Source organism: Brachionichthys hirsutus, chromosome 7 (genome assembly GCF_040956055.1).
Source record: "Brachionichthys hirsutus isolate HB-005 chromosome 7, CSIRO-AGI_Bhir_v1, whole genome shotgun sequence".
NCBI classification, from domain to species: domain Eukaryota; kingdom Metazoa; phylum Chordata; class Actinopteri; order Lophiiformes; family Brachionichthyidae; genus Brachionichthys; species Brachionichthys hirsutus.
In genome coordinates, this window is record NC_090903.1 from 3002046 (window position 1) to 3028980 (window position 26935).

Genomic DNA, 26935 nt, shown 5'->3' on the forward strand with positions numbered 1-26935 from the left:
TTTTTTAAAATAAAGTTTTATTTCAAAACAAATAAATTGCAATCGTTAATTGCTTTCAACAATTATATAAAAATTGTCAGGGGGCAATATGCAAAAATATGACAAGCATTCAAATATTGTGTAGGTGATACAGATATTTGAAGTCTCTGAAGCCTTTTGTTTAATGAACCACTATTTACTTTTATACACAGTACGCCGAAATAATCATTATATGAACAATCTTTCTGTGCAACTCAACAGCTGTAATACTGGATTATTTTATTTTATTCCCTTCAGCAAAATTTCAAAGCATTTTTCACTTCCATATTAAAGAAAAAAAAATTCTTATTGTGAAATTTGTAAAATAAACAAGTGTGGGCAGATCTGTAATGATTCCCACGTTGGTGTAATTTAAGGCTTCTCGTCTGTGTGGGTTCTCACGTGGACTGCCAAGTGACCGCTATGTCTATATTCTTTCCCACACGTTTTACAATTATAAGGCTTCTCACCTGTGTGGGTTCTCATGTGGACTGTCAAGTCACAGCTCCGTCTGAATTTTTTCGCACATGTTTCACAATTATAAGGCTTCTCACCTGTGTGGGTTCTCATGTGGACTGTCAATTCACCACTTTTCCTAAAATGTTTCCCACATGTATTACAACTATAAGGTTTCTCGCCTGTGTGGATTCTCATGTGGACTGCCAATACATCGCTCCGTCTGAAATGTTTCCCACATGTTTCACAATTATAAAGCTTCTCATCTGTGTGGGTTATCATGTGGCGTGTCAATTTACCCCTTTCTCTAAAATCTTTCCCACATGTATTACAACTATAAGGCTTCTCACCTGTGTGGGTTCTCATGTGGACTGTCAAATCAGTACCGTGTCTAAAATCTTTCCCACATGTTTCACAATTATAAGGCTTCTCACCTGTGTGGGTTCTCATGTGGATTGTCAATTCACGACTGACTCGAAAATCTTTCCCACATGTTTCACAATCATAAGGCTTCTCACCTGTGTGGGTTCTCATATGGACCGTCAATTCACGACTAAATCTAAAACGTTTCCCACATGATTTACAACTATAAGGCTTCTCACCTGCGTGCGTACTCATGTGGACTGCCAAGTAACTACTCTGTCTGAAATCTTTCCCACACGTTTCACAACTAAAAGGCTTCTCACCTGTGTGTGTTCTCATGTGGCGTGTCAATGCACAACTTTCTCTAAAATCTTTCCCACATGTTTTACAATTATAAGGCTTCTCACCTGTGTGGATTCTCATGTGGACTGTCAATGCACCACTTCCTCTAAAATGTTTCCCACATGTATTACAACAATAAGGCTTCTCACCTGTGTGGGTTCTCATGTGTTCTTTACAGGCTGACTTTTTTGTAAAAGCTTTGCTACATGTTGGGCAAACATGTGGTCTCTCTTTCCTGGTCTTTCTGCTGTGGGGTTGAAGTGTGGGATCACATTCTACATCCTCTTCACCCGTTTCCTTTCTCTTATCATGGCTTCCAGATGCATGACAGCTGTTAGAGAACAGCAGCTGGTCAATGTCTGCTGCTCCTACCACAGAGCTAATAACTGGCATGAGAACTCCAGACTCTTCTGATGCTGCATCTTCATCAGGTTTCAGGAACAGAGTCTGATCTTTGCTGTGGTCTTTTTCTCCACAAGTAGGACTCAATATGAAGGTTCCAGTCTCCTGCTTCAGTCCAAGCCGCTCTCTCTCCTGACTGGTGGGGATTTCTTCCTGCTCCTCTTTCACACGTGGAGGCTCTGGCTCCTCTTTATCCATACTGGAGTTCATCTCCTCCTTCCAGAGCTGCTGACAAACATACATACTTATTCTGTGTGATTTCATTCCGGGTCTCCAGGTGATATCTCACAGTCTTCGCTGATGATCGATCTTCACTCAGTTTTGTTCACTCGTTTCTTTACAGGCAATCGTTGGTCGCTTTTTAAAAAGGCATCCTGTTCAGCTGAAATACCTGCAGACGAAACAAAGTGATTTCCTGTTATCTTCTGCTACAGCTGATTGTACCGTTAATTTAAAATCAATGGAAATGGAGAATCGCCTCCCTTTATTCCTCTAGAAACTACAATATAACCGGAAAATATACGAAATACTAATGACATCATATAAACCACTGACATCATCACAGTCTTTTAAACCTATTATATTAAGAAATCCCAAAGCCTAAAAGTAGAATTTGTTCCTTAAAGTGTTTATGACACGAAATTGACATTTTTAACATGATAGATAATAGAGAAATCCGACCCCAATGAAATATTTAAAAGTTACAAACACACATTGCATCGTCCTACTGAGAACAAAGAACCATTCTTGTGACCAGCATTTCAAGTCTGTGGTGCTCTCGCCGTTCCGGACCGGCTTCCTTCAGTCCCCTCAGTCGTTCCGTTCGGTTCGTATCTGTACGGTTCGATCCAACAACCACATTCTCCAGGATCACCAGAATCTTCTGTTGCATTTCCCACCTCACAAACTAGCTCGAGACTAGAAACACGGGAAGAATCTTCCAACACTTGGAATATTCTGACCGGCTGCCAGTGACCGCCTCCATCATAGTATCGTATTTTCACGACCTTATGAAAATGCTGATTCGGCGCAGTCTCATTGACAGCTGCTTTTTCGGTATTTTTTCGTGCTGGCTCAAAAGGCGCCGGCGTGATAGGTGCGCGAAATAGAACGGGAGCGAAACTGAGTTTGGTACTCACATTTTAAATCATCATTAATCAAATCCATTAAAGTCCTCATCCTCTGTTTCTGAATTGAAGAGCTGCGCGAGATCTCCATCAAACATGCCGGGTTCCCGTTCTCCACCGTCGGAGTCACTTTCCGTGCCGTGCGGCGCCTCGGAAATGATGCCGGCTTTTGCGAACACTCGAACAACCGTGCCAGCAGACAGTTAGCCCAAACATCCACAATCCATTCACAAATTGTGGCATAACTCGCCCGGCGCTGCCTTTCACTCTTCGTGAAACTGTGTTCTCCGTCCGTCATCCATCGCTCCCACGCCGCGCGCAGCCTGACTTTGAACGGCCTGTTCACGCCGATGTCCAGCGGCTGGAGTACCTTCGTCAGGCCTCCCGGAATAACGGCAAGCTCGGAGTTCATCTCCGAGCTTGGGACATTACCACAAAAAGCGCGAGCAGCGACTCTACTTCCCGCTCCTCCCGGATGACCGAGCGTCTCACCCCGTCTCTGAGGCAGAGTCCAGCCCCCCACGGAGGAAGCTCATTTCAGCCGCTTGTACCAGCAACCTCGTTCTTTGGTCACGACCCAAAGCTCGTGACCACAGGTGAGGGTGAGGAATGGAGATCGACCGGTAAATGGAGAGCTTCGCCTTTCAGCTCTACTTCCTCATCACCATGACGATGAAAAGAGTGCAGACACAGGGATGCACGCACCCACGTGCACGTTCTCCCAGCTTGACGTCAAGCCGGGAGGGATTTCTTCCAGACGTGTTTCAGGAGGTGATTACAGACCGACCCAAACTACAAAGGATCGACTGGATGGTTTGTTTTGCTGTTTTTGGGTTGATAAGGACCCAAAAACACCAGAATAGTGTAGAAACATGGGAAAAGTGAGTTTTTTATAATATGGGCCCTTTAAAGGCAAAGATGGGAAGTAAATAGTCCAGATAATTAGTTCATGCAGAGTTTGCCAGTTTTACATTAATATTTACATGTTAACTTTATATTTTTACTCTGTATATTTTCAGGATTTCTTTTGCATTTTGCCTTGATGGCTTAAGACACAAATACTTGTGTATTTGTCATCAAAAAACAGAAGTGACATTTACTTTAAACGTAATTTAAAACTAGAAAAGCACTGACAACACAGACCTATATTGTGATTTACAGCAACAATAAGGCACTGAGGGCAGTCGGTGCCTTGCTCAACCACCAGCCCAGCACTGGGCCGGGCCTTGAGCCGGTTCCCAACCCACCGAGCCACTAGGTGCGTTTACATGGACACATGTAATCAGATTAAAATCCCGATCTGAATAAAAATGCTTCATGTACACTCCCAAACCGGAATAGTCTGACCCAATCTAGCTCGATCCGGTCACAATTCTATCCCGATCGAGAGGGGTGGTTTACACCGAATTGTGATCCGACCAGGGCGCATGAAAACACTTATTCCGAAGTATCGGTACAAGCCGTCCTTACTGAACATGTCTGTCACGTCAGCTACACGCGCTGCTGCGAGTCCCGTAAGGTAGTTTCAGCAGCGCGAGCGAAAGACACGGCGAGCGGGAGGTATAATTGGTCGGGGTCTGCGACAAACACGTCGCTGGGTGTCTTACGATGCTTTAACATCGACACGATCAAAAATAAAAGTGCGGTCTGGAGGACACAGTGAAGCTCCATTTGGAAGAGCGATGATTTGTTTGCAACGGAAGTCGCTACGGCTTCTTCTTCTACTATTTCCTGTGTTTTTGGTCAAATCGCACATGTCAAAATAATGTACTCCGATCGAAAGTGTGATGCATGAACACGCAAATCCTAATCGGATCAATTTTTTAGGGCCCGTGAACACAGTGCATCCGATCACAATTTTACTCTGAACTCTGATCGGATTAAAGACATTTGTCCATGTAAACGCACCGACTGTCGCCCCGGTAGAAGCTGCAGCTCCATGAAGATAATTCACTTTTACACTGGAGAAGCTCTCGGAGAACGCCGACCTGCAGCGAGGAGCTCCGCCTCCCGATATCGTGATTTACAGCAACAATAACGGCCCGACATTTATTTTACCTGCATTTAGAGATTCCTGAACCACAAAAACAAACCTTTAGCAAAGCACAGCTCTGGTTGCCACGCCAACATCTCCAGTAGAGGAGAAACCCCGCTCAGGAGCAACAGAGCTAGCTTGACTACAGAGCTAATGCTTTGCTAGCATTGCTATGTGTGCTCGCCTGCGAGCTTCCAGCGCGTCTCCCCTCAGTCAATAGTGTCCATAAACATCGATCAATAATAAACCGAGATATTGAACACATTTTGAAGCTCCAATGACCGCAACATTACCAAAAAGCTCAAAGTGATCCAAAATCCAGGATCTTTTGTGGCTCATCACCAAAATGAAAGCATCTGTTCCGGGTAACATTCCCAATATTTACTGAACATTTCATCAAGATCCGCCCAGAACTTTGAGTTATCTTGCTGACAGACAGGCGGACCAACGCCTGCAGAACAACCTCCTCGGCGGAGGCAACAACAGGGTGACCGCAGAAGTAAGAATATCGAGACGATGTCGAAGCTACTGGTCATTCTGTCAATTCATGTCTTTATATTTTATCTCTGCGAATTGACTTAGCTTTATTCAGCAGGTGAAGCTGAAAAACTTCATCCAGACTGCTGAAGTTCACCCCGGCTACCTTCGACGCTACGCGGACAATTCTCCTCAGGCAGTTGCCATATCTGCCACAGCGCATCAACATATATCACACACTTAAATACTACATTAACTAAACGTTACGGCGGCAGTCTTTCTGCCTCTGCGTTGTGTTGCTGTAATGCATCTCAACATAAACCGCACGTTAGCATTAGCATTTTAAGATAAGCGGAGCCTTAGCTTCCCGTCTAGCGATTAGCTATTTATGCTAGCGGAAATTATTAGCATGAAACTCGCCAAACATTCAAACCACAAAGAAAATAAATGGCTAGCATGCTAGCGGAGCTAACTAGCATTAAAGTCTCTGAACATCAGGATCACACGGAAAACAAATAATTACACACCTGGATTTATACAGAAAAATGCACATTAGCGCATCTCGGGGGGGCCGCTCTCGCCCACGCTACTCACAGCGTGTTCAGACAGGAAGTGGGGGGAAGCAGGAACGGAAGAACGGGGGCAGATCTGAGGATGGAGAGCAAGGAGGGACAAAAAACTCCAAACCGGAAGTACCCCGAGATGGACATTGAAAACAAAAATTATATTAAATTAGGTATTTAATGGCAACCAATGAAACAGCAACCAAGTCAGTCCTCGAGCTTCTAACCTCATGGTGTAGCTACTATGCAATGACAATAAAGGCTTTTATTCTAAGCCTGTTCTTTCTGCGATCTGGAGCAATAAAACGATCAAGGCCTGTGCAAAATACTGCGTGAGCGTCTTCAGTGTTTTAACCCCTTGACTTAGCCTACCGCGGCGTTTGGATTAATTCAAACTCTTATACGCCACAATACACAGTCACAGTATATCAGGGAGAACACGAGATCCAGCGCTGGTTGGACTGTACCAACTCAACAGTTCATAGGGGTAAATACACCACAAAAACCATTTAACCATCAGTTCTGGCCTTTCTAAATCGACTGGATGCTACAATATTCAAGGTTATTATTTTATTTTTTCATAAACACAAATATATTAGGAAGAGGGAGCGCAGCTCCACGCGTGGAAAATAGGAGCCTGATTCATCTCCGGTTCAGAAGGTGGCAGTAATGTCCTTCGTGAAGGTGGTGGCCAGCCGCCCATAAACCACGAAGAAGAAGAAGAAGAAGAAGAAGAAGAAGAAGAAGAAGAAGAAGCAGCGTTTGTTATTGTCGTTCAGCTTTATGAAGATATTAATAGTAAGTGACGTCCTTTAACTTCAGCTCTGTGCTGCAGTTGTTGTCTTTAGCTCCTAGCATGCATTCTCTGTGTACTATTGTGTACTATTGTTGCTATCTATTGTGTACTATTGTTGCTATCTATTGTGTACTATTGTGAATGTGAGTCGATGTTGTGGAGGCTCCATGATGTTTGCTGCCGTCGTGAACCGAGTGAAAGCTGTCCCAGATGGAAAGAGTTAATCTGATTAATAGATTTGAATCTGTTTCACTAACATTCATTCATCGTCACGCCAGCGGCTGGAGCCCGAATGCATCGGCAGGGCCACACAGACAAAGGGGGGGGGAGGCACTCACCCACTCACACAACAGACATCGTGGAGTAACCACCTCAGCTAAATGTCATGTTTTTGGAGAACATACAAACGGCGCACAGATGGGATTCGAACCCGGGACCTCCTCGCTGTGAGGCGACAGTTAAACAAATATATAATTTTACAGTTGGAGAGAACCACTAATTTTGTGCAGAGAAAGTCAAAGTATCAGATCAAATTCTTAACTTTAAAAAAAACTGTGATGAAAACAAACGCGAGTTTTTCGTTGGTGTTTCTTGGTCTATTTTGTATTTTAGCTCTCGGCGTCTGGGCTGTGGGTATTTACGCCGGGGCATAGACAAAGCGTTCTATTCGAAATGAATTACGTGTTTTTCCATCTGAGCCTTCAAATGCTAATTAGTGGCGTCCAGTGTTTGAGAAGATCGATGCATTCTGTTGACAAAATATTTGCGCCTCCGCCTCAAGTTGCTTTGATTTCGTTAATTTTCTTTTTTCTATTCCTTTGGTTTCAAATCATCCAATCCCTGTAACATGCTCATTACGACAAAGTTGAAAGCTCCTCAGTTTATGGCTAATGTGTAACAAGTGCTAGCGGATATCGTGTATCTTTGATGACATGTGTCCCCTCTCCTTCACCAGGCAGGAGGCCAGGTATGAGTAGCGCACACCTGGACAACTGGCAACGGAGGTCCTTTGATGTTTCTTCTGGTAACTGCACACCTGAGCAGATGGCCAATGTTAACCAGTCCCACCTCCTCTCCATTCAATATGCATGGGCAAACTGCCAGCTCTCGCAGGCCGGCATGACGGGCTTCTTCAGGACCTACTCTGAGCGCTACGCCGCAGTGCTGGACCTGGATGACCTCCGCACAGGCCTCAACAACCATGCAGAGAGTGCCTTGCACCTGGTGCGCAGTCAGAGGAACTACAGCCACAAATGGGAGGCATCCCTGACCATGGAGAATGTGCTGGATTTGCCCTGCATTCAGAAGATGATTCAGGAAGGAACGGGTGGAGGGCGCCCCCTGGTGGAACCAGGCGATAGCAACATATCTGTCGGGCAAGGCGGCAGAAGCGGCTCCCTGCCGACTCCCTGTGCCGGCGGCGGGTCAGCAGCTGTGTTGCTGAACTCTTTAGGACCACCACAAGTAAACGCTGAGGTGAACGCCAGAGCTGAATGCTCTCGACCTCAGTCTGCATTTCATCATCCTCACGCCGTCCTTTCACAGGGAAACGATGGCCAAGCAGGGGCCGTGCACAATTACCAGTCCTCCTCCTCCACCTCGAACCCATCAAAGCGGAAGAATGTCTTCAGCCCAGATGGTGGGAATGGTGGGAAGGGGCAGCACCGAGTTCAAGCAGGTGCTGACTCGCCAGCTGGAGCGCACTTCAGAACCGCTCGTGAGCAGTTTATTGTTGATAAACAGAGGAAACACCCCCAAAATACCCAGAAGCCTCGGGGCACTTGTGCGGGAGCAACCCTGAAGAGATCTCTCGGTGCCAACAGGCCTCGAGGTGCATTTTCAAAATTTGTGTCACCAATTCCACGACAGGAAGAGGAAGACGTCGAGACGAGTCGAGGCTCTGATCTGGTATGTCCGACCCCTGATGAGCGCCTTAAAAACATTGAGCCAAAGATAATTGACCTGATCATGAATGAGATAATGGACCACGGGACTCCCGTTGCCTGGGACGACATAGCTGGTCTGGAGTTTGCCAAAAGCACCATAAAGGAGATTGTGGTTTGGCCGATGCTGCGGCCTGACATATTTACTGGTCTCCGTGGGCCTCCCAAAGGCATCCTGCTCTTTGGACCGCCAGGGACTGGGAAAACTCTGATAGGAAAATGCATCGCTTGTCAGTCAGGGGCCACCTTCTTCAGCATCAGTGCTTCATCGCTCACATCCAAGTGGGTGGGTGAAGGGGAGAAAATGGTCCGAGCCCTCTTTGCCATCGCCCGCTGCCACCAGCCTGCTGTCATTTTCATCGACGAAATCGACTCGCTGCTGTCCCAGAGGACGGATGGGGAGCATGACTCGTCTCGTAGGATAAAGACGGAGTTCTTGGTTCAGCTGGATGGGGCGGCCACAGCCGCTGAGGATCGCATCCTGGTGGTGGGTGCGACCAACAGGCCCCAAGAAATCGATGAGGCTGCCCGGAGGCGCCTGGCCAAGAGGCTGTATATTCCCCTCCCCGAGGCGGCTGCCAGATCGCACATCGTGACGAGTCTCATGGCCCAAGTGAAAAACCGACTGAGCGACCAAGAGCTGGGCAGTGTGGTAGCAGCCACTGAGGGGTTCTCGGGGGCTGACATGACCCAGCTGTGTAAAGAGGCAGCGCTGGGACCGATCCGTAGTATCCAGCTCGGTGACATCTCCAATATTACTGCTGATCAGGTGCGACCAATCCTGTACAAGGACTTTCAGGAGGCCCTGAAGACTGTGCGCCCGAGTGTGTCCTCAAAAGACTTGGAGCTCTATGAAGAATGGAATAAGACTTTTGGATGTGGATCTTAAACCGTGCCCCGCCTTCCACATTACGTTGGGCCTCTCAGTTTGACCCGGGGTGAGATTAAGATTCCAGGGTCTCGAGAAATCTACGGATGTGAGGCATTTATTGTACACTATGCACATCGTTTGATGTCAGAACTTACAGGAGAACAGATCCCATTTCACCCGACTACACCCGTCCCACCAGCAGGAGGAGGAATCTGGTTTGGTTGGCTCCGCTGCACAGACCAGATTGTCCTTTACAGATTCCTTCTTGCACCTTCCAAACCGCTCGTGGACACATTTAGGCCGCCAGGAGAGCTGCGTTCTCGTTATCCTTATTTACAGTCATCTTCGGGGTGGCAGACTTCCTTCAGGCAGAGGTCGCTTTGCAATTTGTTAATTACAAAATAATACTTTGCACATATAACTGAAGTCTGGCTCTTAGATATGCAATTTATTACTAACACTTTGAAATAAGTGTTGAAATATTTAGTGAAATGTTTGTAATGGCCACTGTTCTGTTTCGTTCTTCATTTTGCTTTGTGATTTGATGTTGGAACTGGACACGAGGTTGTGTTCATGAACTGTATTCCAGATGACACCATGATGTCTTTGATTTCAATAAATATGTTTTTAGAACGTTTTTTTTTGAAAGTGTATTTTGTGTATTTAGTATTAATTCACAAATATCTTTCCAACTATGTCACAATCGAGAAGTTTATGTCTTTCCCTCATAAAATAAACATTTGCTTGCCGGTGTGTTTAGCAGTTCCGTTTAGCCAGGTTCAAGCTCATCTAGCCGACCCCTGCAATAAATTCAGGGCGTACCCCTCCTCCCGCCCGATGTCAGCCAGGATACGGGCCGGCATCAACATGTGACCCGGATTTGGCTCGGCGGCAAAAGACAAGAGTGAGTGTTTTCTTCAAGAAAAGGAAAATAAATGAAAGCTCATCTAGCCAGAGTAACTTGATATTGGACCTGATTGCATTGATTTGTAAAAAGTCTGAGAGATTGAACTTAAATCGGATCGATCCACGGTAGAACGAGAAATCTTGTGGCGTTCCTTAATTTTCTGGCTGCACTTTCAATATTTCAATAGATGCATATTTTCTGTGAGCGTGTGACTTGCACCAATCCCCTTTGAAATGCGAGTAAATCCCATTTGGACAGAATGACTGTTCCTCTTCAAAGAGTAGCCGAGTCCGAGTCATTTGATTTTGAACCGATACCGAGTCTCGATCCGATACTTCTATAATCTTATAAATTAAGACGAGTGAAGAAACGGATCCAGGATGTCCCTTATTTTATATTCTATTCATCTTATTTCAACATTTAACTCTGAAACAGAGCACTTCTGTGGTGCAGCTTGAACATTCAAGTAATAAATAAAATACTTTTTTCACTTTGGACTTGGATAGTGCAACAGAACATATTAAATATGATTATTTAAAATAAAATGAGCAGCAGCTCAACAGCAATGTTTTTCTCATCCACTTCTCAATACTTCCTCATCGCAGACACACTCGCGCGACTCGCTTCAAGCTGCTTCCGTGTTTTGACCCGATTGGCGACATTCAACCAATAGTGTCACAGGAAGTGACGTCATTCCGCACGCTGCGTTTCTGTTGGAGGAGAGATGGCTCGCTCTGGGCCACTATCCACATATCTGAGTCCTGATCGGGAGGCAACGGCCGATTCTGATCACGTGATCGGATCGAGACGTCACCAAAGGAGGTTAACATTTAGGATTTATTCATAGTTTTTCATTGAGTGCTTCACACGTACACTGACAATTAAGAGTATAGACAATCATGCATAGAATTTAAACATATTCAAGAAGTCATGTAAGTTTCATGAAACTATCCTTTAAAATCTGGACGACCACGACAGGCTCTCATCTATTTTTCATCTTTTTGTCAAGTTGCTGATAAATATTTTAGTTGTAAGGTTGGCCACGCTGCTGAAACGTTGAGCCAGCGTTGAACGTAGTCACATGACCCCCCCACCTCCGGATAGAGGGACTCCTCACAGCTGGACCTGGACAGATGCACAGAATTCTTTTTGGTGGAGGCCAGATCCACAGAGTACGGGCTGAGGACGGCGCCGTATGGTGTAAGACCGGAGCTCGGCAGCACTGGTCAGATTTAGTACAAGTACACAGATGTGTCTATCTGTCTGCCTGTCTGCCTGCCTGCCTGTCTGTCTATCTGCCTGTCCTATATGTATACAGTAATACTTCGACATACGAGTGCTTTGACAAGTGTTCCGAGACCCGAGCAAACCCGTGACTAAAATTTTTGCTTTGAGACACGAGCATAAATTTGAGATACAAGCAGCTTCCAGGTGGTGGCGCTAGATGGCGGAGCGCTCCAAGGTGCTTCTCTCGCTCAGTTCAGGCGTTCTCCACCTTCGGTTCTCGTCTCCTGATTGTCTCCCGTGTTGCGTTTCCATTGTTGACCTGATTCTGGCTGTTTCTGTGAGTTTTACAAGTGATGGGTCCAAAGAAAGCGAGTGGTGATGATGATGATGATGATGGTGATGGAGATGGAGATGAAGCATGAAATTATCGACCGTGCCGGTAATGTCCGTAAGTGATGGGACACGCCGGTACAATCAACCATATGTACAATCCTCAACTAGAAGGATGCTATCAAGAACACAAAGCCTTCCAAAGGCAGAAATATTATGTCTAAGTTTATGTACATGTACGTGTAAAGTACAGTTACTGTAATAATGTGTTACATACCGTCCAACCCCCCCCCCCCCCCCCCCCCAGCGCACTTCTCATCGCTGTCAGCGCCAACGTCTGTCTCAAAGTTAATATAATAATAAAACCACATTTTATATTACAGTAATACTGTAGACAATTTTTTATATCATTTTGTGTATACACAACAATTTAAAACGTATTTTCCATTGTTATTATTGTCGATTTGAGGTTTTCTTTAGACGCCGGAACGGATTAAATTGTTTTCAGGTATTTTATATGGGAACTATTTATTTGATATACGAGTGATTCGAGTTACGAACTCAGTCCAGGAATGAATTGTACTCGTACGTCAAGGTATTATTGTACATGATCTGTCTTAATTCTATTAAGAAACACTAACCGAAGCGGCGGCGTCCAAATTCCTAGTTAGGCATGCATTATCTGTTGTAGCCATTAATGGCACATATCATGTTGCAGATCTTGTCAGCAACACAATGACCGATGGCTGAAAGGGAATGTGAGAGTTAGTTGGCCCGATTATCACTCTCATGCAAATCCCCACCCGAGCGATCCTGCTGGGTCCCAGTCAAGTGTGGCGGGGGGGGCCTCGGGGAGGTGCAGCGCTGGCCACAGCAGCTTTCTGTTTCTGCTAAATCACACAGAAGCCATCTGGATGAGGTTGTCGTGGCGCAACGGCGTCAAATTCTTAAGCCTCTCCGTACAGGCCCGGTCCTCAGAGCCCCGGCCCCTGCCTTCTGCTCCAGTACCTTCCTCCATGTCTTAGCTCGCTGCTGCTGCCACCTCTCAGAGGACAGCAGGCCTCCTTGGGTCCTGGACATGGCATATGTCCACAAGCTGTGTGTGTGTGTGTGTGTGCATGTAGAGAAGCAGCAGCCACACACACACACACACTTAATGTGTACGTGCATCTTAAGATACCCGCACAGTTTGAACACAATAATGATAAAAAGAAAGAAAAAGAAGGATTGAAGCTGCAGGACAGAAGAACACTTCAAACATAAAGAAACAAATGGCACAAAAAAGAAGAAGCAATTTCAGCCAAAATAATTTTCCATTATTGGAATAATTCAGAAGAAAAATCTGTAAATAAGTAAAGATACTAAACTGAAAATAATGAAATTATATACCACATTTTAAATTTAAATGTAACAATTATAATAAAATGAAAACAATATTTAAATAAAAATGTCTATATCGTTAAATAATATTCGGCTGTACTTTTCCCAGGGCTGTTAAAATTCTATACTTTGAGATACACAGCTGATACACATCTCTCTGTTCAAACGTTCAAAGACCTCCATAAAACGTTAAGATCATATCATATTTGTTATACCTACAGTACGTCCTCCGTTCTAAATGGCGCTGCCTTCTACATGATGTGTTTTGTTGTAAACCCTGCCGTTTGTGTCTGTTCTGCTCAGGTGGGATACAATTATTGAGAGTTCCTTCCTTTAGTGGGTTGGGCGTTGGACTGGGAAGATGAATCTATCCGGGTTCAAATCCCAGCCCAGACGGAATGAGGAATGTTTGCTGGTGACTGGAGATGGGCCAGTTTTACCCTTGAGCAAGGCACCGCCCCCCAATTTCTCTGGGTGCAATGGTGGCACCTTCACCCTATGCCCTCTCTGCATGCTCTGGGGTCCCTATGCATATGCGTAATGGATGTGGTTGTTTCAAGGGGCCCTTTTACTCGGGTGTAAATGGAATTTCATTGTGTGTTTGCAGTGCAGAAGAAACAGAATGACAATTTTAAAAAAGCTAATCTTATTTGATCCCTGAATTCTATGCTTGCCATCAAAACAATTGAAACTCGTTCTGCTGTAAAATCTGAACTAATATCTGGGAAAATGTCCCATTAAAAATGTCGGCAAATTCCTCAAACATTAAGTTTGGTTTCCAAAACCATCAGGACTTTATCTACAAAGCGACATGAAAGCGAGGCGCTGCTCACGGGAGCCGCTGGAAGAACGTCCCACGGCGCGTCGCGAGGAAGCAGAGAGAGAGAGACGGGTAAAGTAGCGCTACTCGATTACACTGGGAAAGTTACAGAACATTGAACCAGGCGTTATGGGGAGGGTCTTTCATGACTTTGTGAGGTTGTTGTTTTATTATTAATTTAAACACCTTTTGTTCATATCATAATTCTCAGGCCAATTGTTCCTAGATAATTGATGCTGGAATTTCATGATGGAAATTTACAATTGCTGCTCATGGAAATTAATATTTCCAAAAACAACATTGTCTTTCTTTCTCTGCGCCAAAATACAAAATGTCAAAGTTAAAGACCCACATTCAAGAAAATTATGTTAGAAGTTTGTGCAGCACGATGGCACGGTGGTTAGCGCTGTTGCCTCGCAGCAAGAAGGTCGCAGGTTCAAACCTGGCTTGTGGCTTTTCTGTGAGGAGTCTGCATGTTCTCTCCGGGTTCTCTCCGGGTTCTCCCCGTGCCTGCTTTGTGCAGTTTCATGTGGACCTCTTAATATTTCTCCAATATAGTCAAGTTAAAAAGACAACAACCTGAAAATAAATATATCCCCCACTAAATCAAAATATGAATAGCAATATTAATTCAACACTTATTATCTTGAAATAATACACCTCCCCAATTATTTTTGCCTATATGTATAAAATATCCTTTATTGGTATCTTGCATTGACGCTCCGTTAAGCCTCTAGTGGCTCATTTTCATTTTGTGAGTGAAGCCATAGTTGATAGCCATTAGATATAAAATGAAGATAAAGACAACACTTTCTGAAAAAGACAAAAAAAAAAGATTTCCCAGCAGCAGTCGTATTTTCACCTCAGACACTTTGAGCACAGACAGAGATGCAGCTTCCATTACCTACGTACGCTACAGACAATCATTGATCACCAGAATAAATACAGACAGACAGGTGCGTAAATGGGATATAAATAATTACAAATACAACAACAGTTGGAAACGTTGAAAGTAAACGGGGAGTTATTTACATTGATTGATTGTAGTTTAAATATTCAAATAAACTCCCTACTCTTCAAATCATTGTGGAATAGAATATACATTTATGTTTCAGTAATTTATCAATTCAACGGTGAAGCTAATTTCAATTCTAGAAAAAAAGGTTGCTGCCTGGTTTCCCAAAAGACACAAGTATTTGTACATTTTTTACAAGTTACAATTGTAAATATAAAAACAAAAAAAACAAAAAACTATGTTGGGCAGTAACTGCTTTATTTTGTCTCTTTTCAAGCAGAGTGAAATGCATTTTTTTTTTTTATCATTGTTTCGAGCCAACATGCATATACTTTCTATAAAAATACACCTTTCATACATCAACAGCGTACTTTACATTTTGCATTCCTATGCATTTATTACACGTCAATGATTTTAAGTATGCAGACTCTTTTTTTTTTTTCCACCAACGTTCTGTCTGTGTGGAAATGTGTGTGTTTGTGGTGACGGGACTCAGTAGCGATGCTCCCCTCGCGTTATGTGAGATGAGAACTCATACCGGTCTTGACTCCGGTGACCACAGAGGTTGCACTCAAAGGGGTCTCTGAAACCATGGCAACCCATGTGAATGGTGTACATGACGTGGTCTAAGAAGAGAACGCGGCAGTGTTCGCACCGATACGCCTTCACCTGCTCCCCGTCTGTCGTCACCACCTTGAAGCCCTCTGAAGCCATCTCAATGCTGGCCCGGATGGCCTCGTACTGCCGCTGCTGCTCCTCCTTCACCAGAGGGAGCACGCCGTTTCTCACCCCAGACGTGATGTGATTGGTCAGGTAGATGAGGCTGGGAGCTGCCCCGCCCGGGCGATCGTCATTGTTGCTCTCGGTGTCCGTGGAGTCCGGGCCACTTTGGCAAGGCGAGCTTTCCTTCTCGCTCGAGGCAGACTTGGAGTTGGAGAGCAGCAGCAGGTTCTCAGCTGCACTGTCTTTGGATGACAGGCTGGTCCCTGCGTGGCCCTCGGGCTTATGAACCGGGAACATGGAGGTGAGACCCACGTCTAAGGGGGACGCTGGGGAGGTCTGGACTAGAGGCCGGAGGGACTCAGCCCCCAGATAGTTGATGGCACTGTTGATGGCTTGATCGATGACATGGGGCTGAATCAGTTCGCCGGCGCCTCCGTCGCAGGAGAGGTCTGACAGACGTTTGTCCCCTGAGGGGCCAGACAGACAGAGGATCAGTGGGAAGGCTCGGCTCTGCTAATACTCAGAAACGCATTTCAATGGTCAGCTGGTCTCGTTTTGATATTTGTACGGCATATAATACGCCTTCTCCTCCTGACTCTGTGGATTGCATTACACTGCATGCCTTAACCCTTTAACGGCCGCCCCATGAAGTCATCGTCAGAACACTAAATGGAAAATAAGGTCTTAATGGAACCTTCTAACAAATTTGTCACAAAAACCCATACATTTTTATATAAGTGCTCTAATTTATGTAACTTTTGCAAAATCCAGAAATGTTTTTTCTTAGAAAATGCAGATGCATGTTTTTGCTTGTATCTATCAGGTTTTTCGGAAGGGGAAGGGTGGGGGAAATCAAACTTCTGAAGTAGAAGTCTCAAAATCCTGAAAGGCCATGTGTATTAGATATGATACGTTTGGCAATAAAGGGTTAATAGCAGATCCATGTCCCACGTCCCTCTCCTCCAAAATGCAAATACCGGTAAGCAAGTAGAGATTCTGTTTGATGTAAAGTTTACTAAAAGCAGTGTTTAACACAGTAAGTGCGTTTACATGCACACATTTAATCGGATTAAAAGCCTGATCGGAATAAAAATGCTTCATGTACACACCTAAATCAGATTAGTCTGACCCAATCAAGGTCAATCCAATCACGATTCTATTCCAATCGAGAGGGGTGGTTTATACCAATTGATGATCCGATCAGGGCGCATGAAAACACTGATGTGATTCCGATGTTTCGGTACAAGCCGTCCTTACTGCGCATGTCTGTGACGTCAGCGAAATGCGCTTCTGTTATTAGCTAGTTGAAGCAGAACGGGCGCAAGACAGAACTGGTCAATATCTGAGACAAACACGTTGCCGGAGATATTAAAGTTAACTCACAGCGCTAAGGGGGAAAACGTGCGAAATAACTCTGACGTTTCAAGCAGAAAAGGGCGGAGCCATGTTTTGTTTACAACGGGAGTCGCTACGGCTTCTTCTTCTACTATTTCCGGTACATTTGTTATAAATTGCGCATGTCAAAATAATTTATTCCGATCGAAAGTGTGATGCATGAACACGCAAGTCCTAATCGGATCAATATTTATCGTATCAATATTTTTAGGGTCCATGAACACAGTGCATCCGATCATAAAATTGTACTCCAAACTCTGATCGATTGAGTGTGATAAAAGCTGCTGAGATAGCTGCCCTTAATTATCTCCAAAATTAATTTAATGTAACAATTTGACGTAGTCATGAAATGAAATGTCATATATTCATTCAATCACTTATTTCAAAGAGAGATGCAAAGCTAAAAATGAACACAAAAGCAAAGGAAGCCGATTTCAGCCCTTACCCACAAACTTCTGAGGCATAGTGCTCTTACGTTTAGCTACATTATTAGCTAGCCTGTCGAGCACCAAGGCTCTGTCAGATCCCGCCTGGCTCAAGTCTTCCCGCGGCTCATTCTGGTTGCTTTCATCCTTTATGACTGGAAAGCAAGACGGAGACGGAGAGTTCAGAGACGTAGCCATTTGTGTGTCATCATGTTAATAGAGATGAACTGGAGGCTAAATATAAATATCACATGCTAGTGCTTTTAAAGGTCAACAGGCTATCAGTTTATGCTGACAGAAAAAAAATAGATCTATTCCTCATTCAATTTGCAACTGCTGATCATTGAATTAATGCATTCAGGTCTGCATGTATTTTAAAATACCTATACTGCATGAGCCTGAACCCAGCATGGTGCACTAATGCTATAGCATGCACTGTGTGCATATCAGCCCCGCCCCCACAGGGTGATCATCAGATGTGGATGAAAGCTGGGTGTGTCTCACGCGATGCACCACCTGTGTAGATGTTGTTTTGGAGGCCCATGCACTTGAGGTAGTTGTGACATCGCTCCTTGTGCTCCTCCAGAGAGCTGCGCTGCTTGTAGCTGCGCCCGCAGTACGCACACTTGTGAGGTTTTCCCACTGCAGAGAAGAACAAAATATCAGTGAGCGGAGCAATAATCTGCAGCAGTTAATCTTAAAGTGATAGCCCATGAATTTAAAAAAAGTTTGATATTTTGCTTTATATATGTAATAATTATTCGGTTCATGAATGAGGCAATCTGCCGTTCTGAAGGTCTGTGTAGGTTCTCAGGCCGAGGTGCATCACGAAGAGCAAAAAGGAAGGAGCAACTGGACTGGTTCAAGTTTGATTGTTTCATCTCTCATCCAAGAGTCTTCGATCAAATGTCCGCAGTCCAGTGGATTCTTCTTCTTTTTTGCTCTTCGTCATGCGGTTCTAAATGCTCATTTTGTAGGATCGTTTTTCAGGACAAACACAAAACGGTGGCTTTTCTGTTGCAATCACGCTACGTGTGACAGACATTTCTAAACAGTTCTTACTACTTCTGAATATTGTGGCCTAATCCCTATCCACATATGCACAGCAAAGTAAGTAGTGACACTTTGGTGGCATTTCATGGTTAAAAGTTGCCCGGATTGGCTCGGCATTTATTCGCATGACATTCTTGCATGCAATCTGCACGCTTTCCAGGAGGGCTGGTACTATATGCACGCTCGTCACATGTAGCGGTGCCTCCTCAGACTTCATCGCCATCTAGGGGCTACCATGTGATACCTACAGTTCTGTAACTGTACAGACCTGTAGGCGACTTCAGTCATGTCTTAAGTATATATATATATATATATATATATATATACATGACATGCATAGTTAGAACCTAATTAGCAACAAAACACTTAGTCTAGACCAGACATGGGCAAACTACGGCCCGGGGGCCATATGCGGCCCCTTGGGCTTTTTAATCCGGCCCGCCGAACTTGTCCAAATTATATCATGAAATAAAATTGGATTATAATTAAACCTCATTCATTTTACCTTTTCCATGTAATGCTGCCTGTAAAAGGCCAAATCCTTTCATGGAATGGTTTTAACATGTCATTTACATTAGTTCACACAAGCACTCCATCCAAATGTTAGATCCCGTTGTGGCCCGCGAGTCAATAGGACAGAGTCAATTGAGATAGCTGATTAAAGTCAACCTTGTTGTGTACTAGTTGTCCTATGAGCCACTCTGTCGTGTATTGTGCACTGCAGCTGCTAATTTACCCAATTAATGAGCCATCATCTGTTGATTGCTGAGAGATTTAGGCAGAAGCCACTAGTGGGCTGCTTTAGAAACACACTCTTGCAGCATGGCAAACTGTAGCAAAGTCCCTATGCAAACTCAAATCTCATATTTACAAAGTGGATTTAGGTAATTACACAGCCATGAAAACACAGTTTTGAATATAATATCCCACTTTTCCCCTTTTATCCCTTTAAAACTCCACATAATGGACATTTCATGTCAAGCCTTTCTGTGCACGTCCCTGACTGAGCCCTGAGCTCGCCCTGGTTACGCCACAAGAGTCTTCCATGAGTGCGGCAGTTTTCTGATGTGGTTGAGTTTTGCCTGCTCACCTGAGTGGGTTCGTAAATGACCGCTGAGGGCGTCCCGCCGCCGACAGGCGTAGCTGCACAGGTGACACTTGAAGGGTTTCTCCCCTGAATGCAGCTTGATGTGGCGCAGTAGATTGCCCTTCTGGGTGAAAGACGCCCCGCACTGGCTGCACTGGAAAGGACGCTCCCCTGAGGACAAGAAGGCAACAGACTGAAATGACTGTAAATAGAAAAACAAAGAAACACAGTAAGGGAAAGCTTTTCTTTTTACTGAATACAGTTTACAATGTTTTTATGATGCAAATTGTTTTTAGTGTCTTTACTACGCCACAATGTCTGACCCCCCCCCCCCCCCCCCCCCCCTGCTGACAAACAGTCATAGCACCACCTGGTAGAAAAAATAAGTGTGATGCTGCTTGAAGGCAAGCGAGGCCACTGCATTACAAAGATCCTGGGTGATCGGAACAAGCCAGATGATGGAGCATCACAGGGGCAGAGAGCGACCCAGCGACGCCCGGCCCCTCCATGCTCCTCCTGCCCCGCTAACGTTTGGTGCTCTGATGATCGAACAAGAGCCTCTCAGACTCCGCCTGCCACTTCTGCAATGCACCATTGCCTAGGTCAATTTGATCTGAAAATCTCATTTTTACCCCCCCCCCCCCCCCCACCGCTCCTTCATCTCTAAAATAAGAGCAGCACATCACAATGCAAATTCTGCCTAATTTGAATAAAACGAAGGAAACACTTTGCGTTGAAAGCCAGTCTTCCTGATCAGCGCTTCTGGAATAAACCAATATCCAGCCTCTCTGCTGTTGTGGCATTCTGTGAGAACATTTTAATATGGCTTTTTTTTTTAAAAGACCGCCCCCCCTCCAACACCACCACACAAAATAAGAGTCACCAGTGAAGCAGCAAAAATGTATAAAAAAGGAAATTCATTAAAAAAGCATTTCAAGACCAAAGACATCAGAGACTATTTTCTGTTTAAATCGGAGGCACTTCATTATATCTTTTATTGTACTGTCTTTTACATTTACATTAGTCTAGTGCTCCTTTCTTCTATTTTGAGTGTCATTAGTTTCTCAAGCTTGGCAGCTAAGTGCCTTTTTCAAAAATGTTCTCCGCCACTGGTTCGGCTTCATCACAATGGAATATCAATTTTGGAATTTGAAAAACTTTTAATAGCCAGATGTTTGTCAGTTCTCAGAGAATTGGAGCAGAAATCGGGTTCACAGCTGAGGGCACGGCTTCTTCAGATCAAGTGCGTTCCTGCGACTCAAACACTCAATAATTTGATCAGTCGTTGAGATGAACATTAATTGAAGCTAACTTTATTTCACACACTCGAGGAAGGTCTCGAGCAAAGAACTGTTCAGCGCTGCTCTTTATGTCTTAATCCCGGCCGCTGCTTGTGTTATCACAAAAACGAGGCGTTGCTCTTCACGTCGTGTCTGCCATTTAAAGGCTGTGAAGCTGCTGCGAATGTGCACGGGAGCCAAAGAGGACGCCATTCTCCTCAGCGCCGCTCATCACTGCTGTCATGCTGACAATGAACATGGGTACAAAGGAAGGGCAAGAAGTATTTCAAACGGCTTACCAGTGTGGCTTCGCTTGTGCACCATCAACACATTCGGCCCAATGCAAACTATCCCACAGATATCGCACTTGAGCTTCCCATTGGGCAGCCGGATGCTGCCAACCGAGGAGAAGGCCTTGACTCTGGGGCAGGGCTGTGAACCGTTCACCTCGATCACGCGCAAGTCTTCCGCACACTCTTCCTCCTCCTGCATGCCATTCATGTCACAGGCCAGCCCATTCTCCTCATCATTGTGAGCCTCAACTTTAATGTTAAAGGCTGGAAAAGAGGGCAGGAGGGGGGGGGAGGGGGGGCTGGGTTACGAGAAGGATTCTTTCATGATATTATATACTTAAGATTGGTAATTATCAGTTAATTAGTAATTATTATCAGTGTGACGATGATACTGTGACAGCAGAGAGATAAATGTGGTTTTGTTTTTTCCAACACTGTGATACAGCATTAAAATTTAGTTTGCTCTGATCTGAAGCGGAAACGATTGTGTGACCCTTTCCCACCCGACTCAGAATGAATGTTTTCTAGTGCCGTTAGATCCACTTTACCTAAACAAGCTTTTTTTTTTTGCTTTACAAACGAGCCTCTCAGTTTTTGTTTTTTTTGGTGTGACTTTTATTTATTTCAAGGAAAATAAAACATTAATTCCAAAATTATTCATGTTTAATATTGTTATTCATTTAACTGTTCTAATTTATTCATTGGTTTAAAATTGGACATTTATTTTGACCATATTAGATTTTACACCAGTAATATTTCCTGCAGAAATGAATTTTCATATTGTTCGTTTGGAAACGGCCTCTGTTTTGTCAGCTTTGTAATCACAAATGTTCTTTGGGACACGATGCATCATTTTACATTAACCACTGGGCTGCGCCACATCTGTAATTTTTGTTTATTTGGTAAATAAACTGGCCCCATCATCAAACCTGTCGGCTTCTTCTGCAGAATCTTTTTTTAAAGCGGTATGCAGCAGAAATCCTGGCTACTGTTGGACGATTTCAGCGATGAGAAGAAGAAACGCGCAAATTAATCTCACACGGTCACACTTTAGTGAAAGCAAATGACAACAGGATCAACAGGAAACAGAGACACAGGAAACGGTGTCATGGCAGCAGCCTGATTTCCCCATGCCTCTACCTCTGTTTGTTCAACTGCAGAGGAAGAAGTGGAAATCGTGAAATATAGGAATCTATGGAAAAGGGGAAGCTTCAGAAACTGGCCCTTTCTAACTGAAATACCAAGAATTATGGAGAAGTGACAGAAAAGGAAGCGCAGGAAAGGAATTGTCAAATAGCCTCTAACTGAATTCTTTTTTCTTTACTAGAGTTTTGTTTTTACAGAGACACTCAGGGACAGAACCCCCCCCCCCCCCTATCATGATGCATGAAAGTGCATCAAAGGTTACAGAGGATGTTGAGGCAGTTATAGGCTTTTTTTTTTGTTCTTGCATCACAAACTATATCTTATCTCATTTAGTTTTGAATATTTTTGGAAAAACTGTCTTGTTAATTTGTCCTTAAATAATATTCCCTTGATTCGGGGCATCTATTTTACATATGACTTTTAGCAATAAGTGTTCATTTATCTGCTACATGAAGCTCATGTTATCTCTGTCCATGTATTTTTTTTATTTAGGTGGGGTTACTTGTGAATGAACCATTTCTTTAGGATAATTACCTCGCCCAGACTTTGCTTCCTGTGGCCCCCAGGTAATTTGAGTTTGAGACCCCTGCACTCAACGCATGAAGAGGCGGGGCTGAGGTGGGGGGGACAGTTCGGATTCAGTTTTCGATTGGCTGAACAAACAGAACCAATTTTTCTTCACATTTAATTAGGTGGACAAGGTGCAAATTTGGGTCGGCCTATCCAACCCTGGTTCTACCTTATTTTATTTTAATTTTTTTTATTTAGCTTACATTTCCCCAACCCTCCACAATCTCTTTACATTTCCCCAACCCATAATTTACCAGACCCACAGCTTTCCTCAGGAAAGCTGTGGGTCTGGTAAATTATGTTTTGGTTGTTACCTATTTAGTTTGGCTGCAAAGGTCAAAAGGGAATAACAACCCGCAACAATGAGTAGCCAGAGCCATTACTTTTAGATTTGACATAGGAAAGCAATTGTGAGAATATATTGCATCCGCCAGACTTTTCAAGTTTGCTACATTTACCGAGCTCAAAGACAAAAATATTTTTGTGTAAATGTTTGGACACATCTTCACATAGCTGTGAATTGGAAATAGTTTCCAAACTTTTTTCAAGTATCGATTATGCTCACTTATTTAATTTTACAATGCAGTAAAAAACAAACGAAAAAAACCTCACTTCCCAAATACAGCAGTGAGGCTGTGAGGAACCACGAACACTGAGCTGCCAATTCACTTCTCATGGACATGGGGAAGTGAGCGAGTTGGGAGTCTGAAAAGGGCCGCATGCTTTATATAGCGTTTGTTACACATCCAGATTTTCTTGTTTTGGGAAGCAAGTGTCAGACCGCCTCTCGACAAACAAAACCGCTCACGACAAAATGGCTGACGCTCAGATCGCAGATGAAGGAGAAACACATTCTGCAATCTGAGAATGAAACGGCGAAAAAAACAGAGATATCACTCGAGTATAACGCAACAGCATCTGTGGAAAAAATGGATATTTATTTTGCATAAAATAAGGAATTTATCATGTGATACTGACAGAATTTGGTAAAGGAGGTAACAGACTACTGTGTTCTGCAGAGTGCAAACATGGTGCCTGCGGAAAGTTCCGGCTACTGACTCGAGCACTGCCTGAAAATAAACCACGTGTGCACATAGTGGAACGACATGCGCTAAACCACCCAAGTAACACAGTCAACACGACCTGCAAGAACGCCGAAAACGTCCCCCCCCCCCCCCCCCCCCCGTCGCTCTCGTTTTAAAACGTCGCCGCTCTGCTTCCAGAAACTCGATTCGATTCAGCTCCGTCGCCCTCTGAGCCTCAAGTCTCTGAAACGGCGAGCGATCTGAAAGCGAAAGAGAAATTGTTTTCTGGGAAGCCGATAAGCTACACGTTGCCACCTTGTGACTTATAGGTCTGTAATTTTCACTGTATACTAGAAATACATTTGGAGGCAAAGATACTCCCTTCTGTTCTCCGTGATGCGTATTTAGCTTGCAGCACTACGCGCTTGTGACACCGTTGGTGATCCAGCGTGTGAAGACTCATTTGCAGCAGGAAACAACTTGTGTTTTGAGGTTTTGAGCTCTGAAACTTTTGTTAGATTAAGCTGGCCTCATGTCCCACATACAGCCCCCCCCACCCCTTCATTGCCTTTTGTGAGCAGCACATGATCCTTCTCGCTAATTGTTAATCTTTCTTGCTTTCTTCACAGAGGCAACGATGCATAGATGTACCAGATACCAATACTTGTTGCTCTTTCCTCTCCTTCTCTCTCCTACTCTCCAGACACATTCATCACGTTCACACTATTTATGGACTCAACAGTGATGCACCTTTACTCGATCCATGCTACCAGCTGCAACCTCGTCACGCTCTTCACCAGCGCTGACGAAAGGCAAAGATTTAAATCATCTTCTCTTTTCCAGACATCTCTATCACCAATCTGTCCAAAAATCTGAAGCTCACACCAAGTTAATTTAGTTGAATGAATACCACAGACATCGGCAAACTGCGGCCCGGATTAAAGAGCCCAAACTGTGGCTACAGTTTGGGCTCTTTAATCCGGCCCACTTGTCCAAATTATATCATTATCAATTATATCATTAAATTAGATTATATCATTAAATTAAATTTCCCTGTAATGCTGCCTGTAAAAGACCAAATCCTTTCATGTAATGGGTTTTTCATGTCATTTATATTAGTTAACACAAACACTCCGTCCGTCTGTTCCTGGCCCTGCCCTTCTGTCAAATGATAGAACGCACTGTCGTCCACAAGTGAAAAAGTTTGCCCACCCCTGGAATACCCCATACAGGACAAATCACAGCATATAATTAGATTTTTTTGGGTGATTTTTTTTATTTTATTTAATATACACTTTAAATATTTATTTGTGATTGATGCACATACTCAGAAGATGCCTGCACCGAGCTCACTCGTGTGTGTGTGTGTGTGTGTGTGTGTGCAGGTGTGTGACCTACATGGTGTTGATATGTGCTGATCTCTCTGCGATCGGCCCCGTTCCTGAACTCTTTATCTCCAGGAGTGTTGAAACTGCCTAGTGTCAATTTGTTCGCAGGAAACTCTTGCGCATCCTATTTCAGCTTCCGCCCACATTTTATTTTTGACTATGCGCTGCTAATCTTTGTCGTTATCTAAACGAAGGGAGGGAAACGGGGTAGGTGTCGGATATTATTCTTGGCTTTTTTGTGTGCGTAAAAGTTTTATGATTGACTCTTTAATCATCTATCTCTCATTTTTATGATGAATTTATGAATATTTATTTATGAATAAACACAATAATAATGAGTCAAACCATATTTGTTTGTATTTATCCTGCATGCTAAATACTAAAAACAACTCTCATTGAACAATCAGAATCAGAAACGCGGCCCCAGCGTGCGCATGTCTGACATAAATGCGCGAGCGTGCCTCATCCTTATTCCCACCATGATATTCCCTGGCTAGATGCTCACAAATTCAAATCAAGGCCACATTAGCTATTCCTTAAGATTCAGCTTGTTAATGACATGCCATGGATCAAAGGGCGTTTTCTTTTTTTTCCTCGCCAATGACCTAAATGTGTTTCTTTGCCGCCTTAAGTGAGTTTTCCCAGAAGATTTTGATTTTGGCAAATGTCTCCCAACGGACGTGAATAAAATGAATTTATAAAACCATTATGAGTTTTTTTTGGTTTGGTGTTTGTGTAACTGCTTGAATGCTTTGGGGATTGCTATATTACCTCCGTGGCTCTGACCCACTGGAGACACATTTACGTTAATTTATTCTTCCATCAGTGGTGTTCTGAATGAACGCAGCGAAGCCGCCTCCTACCTTTGTCTCCTCTATTGTTCTGCTGGTGGGTGGAGCCGGCTGACAGGTCCTCAGGGACGGCCATGGGCTCCTCTGCCTCGCCGGACATTTCGCTGGCAGGGGGGGTATCCCTGCCTGGGGAGATGCACACCAGCAAACACCCATCACTCACCGTGCAGCTCCTCGTTCAGAGGAAGCGGAATTACCTCGTGTATGAGCCTGCTTGCGAGTCTATTGTGCGTGTACTTTTTGCACTCCTCGGCTCAATCATGCAAGCGAGTCGTCTTACCTGGCATCTGGGCCATTTCCTGGGACTCCTCTGTCTCCATGCGGTGCAAATACTCTGGGAGAGAGACGGAGACGGAGACGCCTGTTAAGTTTAATCAAGAGCTGGGTGCAGAAACAACATTCACCTCGGTGGGATCACTCTGGACACACCAATGTCCCCTCACATTACATTACAAAGAATTACAGACATTTTCATTACCAGTCTGACAGAGAGACTGTGCGTGGAAAGTGGCCCGGCTCAGCTGACGGGCCCTGCTGGTGATGCAGGTTTTCCGACCGGATTTGTTATTTATTGTTAATGTCCTGCCATATAATCATCAAAAAAAATGCAAACTGACTGGCGCAAAA

The 26935-nt window shown here is 44.2% G+C and overlaps 3 protein-coding genes across 3 annotated transcripts in view; 1 reads left to right on the forward strand and 2 right to left on the reverse strand.

Moving 5' to 3' along the window:
• Positions 1-48: 48 nt before the first annotated feature.
• On the reverse strand, positions 49-1418 carry LOC137895911 (zinc finger protein ZFP2-like). The gene has a single exon (XM_068741437.1). It carries the CDS (start codon positions 1342-1344, stop codon positions 391-393), a length of 954 nt encoding a protein of 317 aa, XP_068597538.1. The 5' UTR covers positions 1345-1418; the 3' UTR covers positions 49-390.
• Positions 1419-7548: 6130 nt separating this feature from the next.
• LOC137896020 (fidgetin-like protein 1) lies at positions 7549-9411 on the forward strand. Its single transcript, XM_068741550.1, has one exon. The coding sequence runs from the start codon at positions 7549-7551 to the stop codon at positions 9409-9411; it is 1863 nt and encodes a 620-aa protein (XP_068597651.1).
• A 5326-nt stretch (positions 9412-14737) lies between these two features.
• Positions 14738-26935, reverse strand: part of ikzf1 (IKAROS family zinc finger 1 (Ikaros)) — a 13729-nt gene continuing 1531 nt past the window's right edge. Inside the window, exons 2-8 of the mRNA XM_068741435.1 lie at positions 26589-26642; positions 26321-26434; positions 21335-21592; positions 19759-19926; positions 18132-18257; positions 17636-17770; positions 14738-16262 (exon numbers count right to left, since the gene is read on the reverse strand). Of these exons, the coding sequence (XP_068597536.1) occupies positions 15565-16262; positions 17636-17770; positions 18132-18257; positions 19759-19926; positions 21335-21592; positions 26321-26434; positions 26589-26642 (1553 nt within the window). The 3' untranslated portion in view covers positions 14738-15564. The remainder of the gene's footprint in view (positions 16263-17635; positions 17771-18131; positions 18258-19758; positions 19927-21334; positions 21593-26320; positions 26435-26588; positions 26643-26935) is intronic.